General features: G+C 44.2%; 1 protein-coding gene across 7 annotated transcripts in view; it reads right to left on the reverse strand.

Annotated features, from left to right (window-relative positions):
- The window catches only part of LOC144689745 (REST corepressor 3-like), an 80,232-nt gene extending 74,857 nt beyond the window's left edge, over positions 1–5,375 (reverse strand). For 2 of the 7 annotated variants that reach the window (XM_078557111.1, XM_078557109.1), the window contains exons 1-2: positions 5,105–5,375; positions 4,885–4,941 (exon numbers count right to left, since the gene is read on the reverse strand). In XM_078557111.1, coding sequence (XP_078413237.1) covers positions 4,885–4,941; positions 5,105–5,234 — 187 coding nt within the window. In that variant the 5' untranslated portion in view covers positions 5,235–5,375. Of the gene's footprint in view, positions 1–3,735; positions 3,878–4,336; positions 4,360–4,884; positions 4,942–5,104 lie in introns of those variants that run through there. The other 5 variants (XM_078557110.1, XM_078557113.1, XM_078557112.1 and 2 more) reach the window with 5 other exon arrangements.
- Between the last annotated feature and the right edge of the window lie 625 nt (positions 5,376–6,000).

Raw genomic sequence — 6,000 nt, forward strand, 5'->3', positions numbered from 1 at the left:
GCAAAGCAACCCTGATTTAGATTGTTACTTTTTCCCTTACCCTGATGTTGCCTATTAACTTACTTTTCTCTGTACTAGTGCTATGTGTCCCTCCCAGTATTTTGTGCATCCTGGTATTCCTCGCTAATATTTTTTCTTGGTTCCCACACCCCTGCCGAGTTAGTTTAAAGCCCTCCCAACAGCACTAGCAAAACACCCTGCAAGGAACTCAGTCCAAACTCTGTTCAGGTGCAACCCACCCGGCTTTAAAGGTGCCATCTTCCCCAGAGGTAGTCCCAACTTCCCAAGATTCTAAAGTCCTCCTTCCTGCACCATCTTTCCAGTCATGCATTCATCTGCCTTATCCTCCTATTTCTGTACTCACTGGCATGTGGCACTGGGAACAATCCAGAGATTACTACATTAGAGTTTCTGCTTGCTAATTTTCTACCTAGCACCCTAAATTCTGATTGCAGGACCACATCCCCCTTCCTACCTAAATCACTGGTACCAATATGGACCACAACCGGTGGCTGATCACCCTCCCCCAGAAAAATGTCCTGTGGCCGCTCTGTGACAGCTTTGACCCTGGCACCAGGGAGGCAACATACCATCCTGGGGGTCATGTTTACAACCACAGAAATGCCTGCCTGTTTCCCCTAACCAATGAAGCTCCTGTCACTATAGCTTTTCCTTTCTTCTTCCTCCCCTCCTGCACAGCTGAGCCACTCGTGGTGTCACAAACTTGGCTCTGGCTACACTCCTTTGTGGAACTGTCACCCTCAGCAGCTTCCAAAACAGAAAACCGATTTGTGAACAGGACCCCAGGGGACTCCTGCACTGGCTGTCTATTTCTCTTGGACTGCCTGGTGGTCACCCATTCCCTCATTGTCTCCAGGTTCTTAAGCTGTGGTGTGACCACCTCTCTGAACGTGCTATCCACGTATCTCTCAGCCTCGCTGATGCTCCACAGTGACTCCAGCTACCGCTTGAGCTCTGAAACCTGAAGCTCAAGTTTCTGCAGCTGACAGCACTTCCTGCACATGTGGTCAGCTAGGACACTGGTAGTGTCCATGGCTTCACACATATTACTGGACACGCATTCCACTTGACTGAGTTGCCCTGCCATGTCTTAACTCTACTTCCCTTATGTTAACTTTATTCTACTTTGGATTATTTATATTACTTTATTATATTGGCCCTAAATTTCCCTTTGCAGTTAAATCCAAGTATAGGAACTTAAAAATATTACTTTTCTAATTTACTCAGCAGTTCCTACTTACCAAGGCTGCCGCTCTTCTTTCTGAGCAAAGGTAAAGAAGAAAGGAGCACCTCCTCCCTTCTCACCAAACGCCCTCAGTCACCAAACTCCAACTGAAGCACTCTACTGCAGCCCAAGTGCAATATGACATCTTTGGAACTGAAGAGGTAGGAACATAATAGGTTTTATAACACCTACGCAGGATCAGTGCTTTGCGTCTTTAATACCATTACTACCACTCCCTTTGGCTTGTGTTTCATGACATCTTTTGTCATTTAATCTCCCCTGCCATCTAACCTATGACCTTTTTTGTTCCACCTGCTCCTCCTCTCTTTTTCAACAGCATAAAACCCATCACGTTCCTACCTCTCTTCAGTTCCGAAGGAGTCATATTGGACTTGAAACATTAACTCTGTTTCTGTCTCCACAGATACTGCCAGACTTGCTGAGTTTTTCCAGAAATTTGTTTTTATTTCAAGCAAATATTACCTTACTTTAGAGATGCAATATTTCATTGCACTCACAAAAAAAGGAAAGATCTATTCTTGTGCTTATGAAATTTTTTAAGCAAAATGTACTGTGAAATGGTGTCCATAAACTTGCTGTGAAATGTAAGGCCTAAGCTTTCAATTGTTAGAACTAAATGAAGCGCTGAAATACTTCAAACAATGGATACTCCATTTTCAAAGCAGTAATCCATTGTAAAGGATTGGATCATATAATTCGCGCAGTTAGCAAGCCAACTGAACACCCAAATTAGATTCAAACTTCCAAAGCTTAGGGGCACGAAATCACCACCACCTTCAAGCCCCACTCTATCCTGAGGTGGAAATATATCCCGGCTCCTTCATAATCACTGAATCAAACTCCCTATCACCACTGTCAGAATAACTACACTACATGGACTGCAGCGGTTCAAGAAGGCAACTCACTACCAACTTCTCAAGGTCAAGTACGATGGGCAATGAATGCTGGCCTTGCCAGTGAAACCTACATCACGTGAATGAAAGTTAAAGAATGTACATATACCAGGTAACTATTGCATGGTCTCACACTCAAAATACTTACAATTAAATCAAATCATCATTAATTTAAATAAAACCCTACTGAACATTTCCACTAAAAAGAAAATCATCCTTACTCCCAAAAAGGTTAAGATGATAAAAAAGGCAGGTGATCTAATGTAAGTCCACAGAAGGTACTCCAGTAACTAGGCCTTTGCCATAATCACTCAATCCTCTCTATTGTTAAATCACTCGCAGTATTCTCCCAAGAGCCTCGTGCATCAGTGGTGATGGCTTCCCTCCTGACCTGCTCCATTAAACCTGAGGTAATTTTTATCATTTTCTCGAGGAGGTGTTTATTTACATAGTCTAATACTGAACACTTGTTAATTGTCATATATGGATATATGGTTTCTTCAAGTACTGCCCACTTCATTTGCCCTCCACTGCAATGAAGACACCTTAATACGTTACTACCGGAATACTCTGTAGATTTCTAGAATCAAAATGGTAACCCTTAAAAATGCTTGTTTTACAATACAAGGATTTTTTTAAAAATAGTATAAGCAGAATACAGTTACCATTTTGCTCTAGAATTTTCAGAATATTCCGCTAGCCAGAAATAAAACTTTGGCGAGCTCAAATGATGCAATGTAACCGTGTGAATCAACTACCAACCATATATCCATATATGACAATTAACAAGTGTTCAGTATTAGACTATGTAAATAACCACCTCCTCGAGAAAATGATAAAAATTAGCCTCAACATTGGAGCAGACCTACACAAGGAATAATAAATGGTCAATACGCTCTATCAATATGCATACAGCCCACAAAAATATACTGTATTTGTAAGAAATTAAATACTTAAGAAAATTACCATAAAGTTTTCACTTTGTAAGGAGAGATAAAAGATGACTGAATATATACCAAATAAATCTTTTCAGAATGGCGTTTTTTGTCCTCCAACTTCTGAGTCACCCTGTCCTCTTCTGAAGGTGACGACACAAAGCATTCCACATTCTGTAGTGATCCTCCTCCCACCCTACCACATAGTCATGTTTTAAACTATGAGCCTGGACAGAAAATGTTAACAGTTTAGATGACTTGGGGGGTGTGAGGGAGATGGGGACAGCTACCATAGTCAATCTTAATCCTGCTCTCGCCCAAATTACTGACAGAGTTTCCATGCTGGGATCCTACATCAGTCTAGAGATGTTGCAGTGGAAATTTGACTGGCTCAATTTTAAGTGCAAAGGTGGCAAGGTGGTTGGAGTGTACAGTCAAACCAGGAAGCCTGAAACTGGGTTCATCTACATAAAAGTGAGAGCTGCTGCCCATCATACCTCCACAGGCAGCTCACCCTACTGCTGTTTCAAATATAGGCCACGTACACAGCAGTACTTGGTGAGGGAGGGGTTAAGAAAACAGAAAATGGCTTTTCTGCTCCCCCTCTCTCCAGAGAATGGTTAAATAAAAGGAAACTCACCTTTTGTTGGCAGCCATTTTATGTACTGCAGCAAATTACTGCTGAATCATTAGTTAGGCTGGCCCTGCTCATTGCAGACCAATTTCAGCAAGGGGGCCTAAAACATGCATTCAACACCTTTTACATAACTAATGAGCCTAAACCGACTGTTTTAGGCAGCCTCTAGGGACATCTGAAAACCGGCCCAACCAATTTTTAATCTGCACTTTTCTGTCATTCATGGCTCACAGGATATCAGTACTCAAATTTGAGTCTCAGCTTATCTATTTTACACATATATTTTAATTTTGCATACACCCTAATTTTGAAATGTAGTCACATTTCCAAATTTTAAAAAACTGATCATTCTTTAGTTTTTAATGCTTTTAAGAAATACATGCATGTAGACACGTCCATTTAGATTTTGTTTTTAGCAATATCGCCCAAGGGGGAAAAACATGATAATGCAAAAAATCCATTTTGGCCAAAATTGCAAAAAGCACAACAAAAACAGCTGGCAATTAGGAGAAAAGAAAGCTGATAATCAACCAGCAAAGAAGGGCTCATTGGAAACATAGACAGTGACAAGTATGTCTACATCAACAGTCGCTCCAGAATTTACAGCAATGTATTTGAGCAGCCTCGTTCTAAGTCTGCGCACGCGCCGGGGGTCTCCAGGCCCGACAGCTGTGCGCGCGGGGGCTCCCGGCCGCTCCGACAACTGCGGACGCGGGGGCACCCGGCCCGACCGACAACTGCGCACGCGCACGCGCGCGCTCCCGGCCCCAACGACTGCGCACGCGCGGGGCCTCCTGCCCATTGAAAGAGCTGGTTTCCTGTCTGGGCGGACTCGGTTCATTCGGAGCCCCTCACCCCACCGACCACAACCACCAACCCCCCCCCCCCCCCACTTCCCGGCCACTCCCCAAACAAAAAAAACCTTTGGCACAGATAGCACTCGATTCACTTCCCCTCGTACAGAACACACCAGCCGAAAGTTTAATCTGCGAATACCGTCCTCCACCCTACCCCCAATCCAAGAGTCAGGGGAAGAGGGGGGTCACGTACACCCGGAGCCGAGGCTACCAACCCTCACCTTCAGTTCCAGAACAATCTAGGCTCACATTAATAAACAGACATTATTATCATCGATTGAGGATGATTCTTTACCGGGGTTAAATTCTGGAATGGATGCCTGATAATCAGAGCCCACTCGCATTCCGACATCTGTAACAATAATAAGGAAATAAAAATAAAACACATTACGACGATACAAAATAAAAAAACAAACGGCGTCCAGCTACCGACACCGAATAACTTGGTATTTAAATAATTCAACGGCTACGAATGAAGTTTGATTTGAATTTTTTCGCATAGCGTTCGAGGCTACCACCGTGCTCGTCGTCGCTGCCACTCTCCTCGGAATAATGTCCATTGGAAGAGGCTCCAGCCGGGCTCTTGGTGCCGTTTGATCGGCCTTTCCCCAGGTATTCCGACCCTTTCTCCATCATCCCGGGCATTGCAAAAATGTTTTTATAAATGCAGAAAAAAAGAAAATTACAACGGGATGGAAGTTCGAAACAATGGAAGGCCCACAGGGCGAAGGGGAGGGGAGAGAAAGGGGGACGGACGTAGCGGAACTTCTTTGGCGCGGATGAGGATTGACAAGCGGAGCGGCGGTTCACCACAGGCAGCCTGAGCACAGGGAGGGAGGTCACTCCGCGCCCTTCCCCCCCCCCATTCCTCCCCCACCCCTCATGATTCCTCCCCTGGCCCCCGCGTCCCGCTGCTCACAGCCTGCACTCATCCCCGCGCGGCGACGATATCTTCTCCCCACCCCCACATTTCCCCCCCCTCTCTCCCAACACCTGTCTCTCGCACTCTTTTCTCTCTCGCACTCTCCCCCCTCCCCCGCCTTGCTGCGGAGGACGAGCTGTCATCGCGCCCGTCAGCGGTGAAACGGCCCTTAAAAAAAAAACAAAAGAGTGAGTTGATGAGTTTTCCTTTCTCCTCCACTTCAAAGGGATTTGCCCTTGCTCAATAACCAATATTATTATGTACATGGTTACTAATTCAGTTTAGTGGAAAATACAGAATTAGAGAAAAGTAATACTGCATTGAAATTTAGAGAATTTGACTATTTCACGTGCACTCAGTTGCTGTAAATCAATTGGGACATCAGAATAAACAAGATAAATAAGATAACGCTTCACAGAAATTTGTTGTCAAACTCACATATCACTTTATATTAATGTATCAATTAATAAAAGTTTTGCATCTAGTGCA

Source organism: Cetorhinus maximus, chromosome 14, assembly GCF_964194155.1.
Source record: "Cetorhinus maximus chromosome 14, sCetMax3.hap1.1, whole genome shotgun sequence".
Lineage (NCBI taxonomy): Eukaryota > Metazoa > Chordata > Chondrichthyes > Lamniformes > Cetorhinidae > Cetorhinus > Cetorhinus maximus.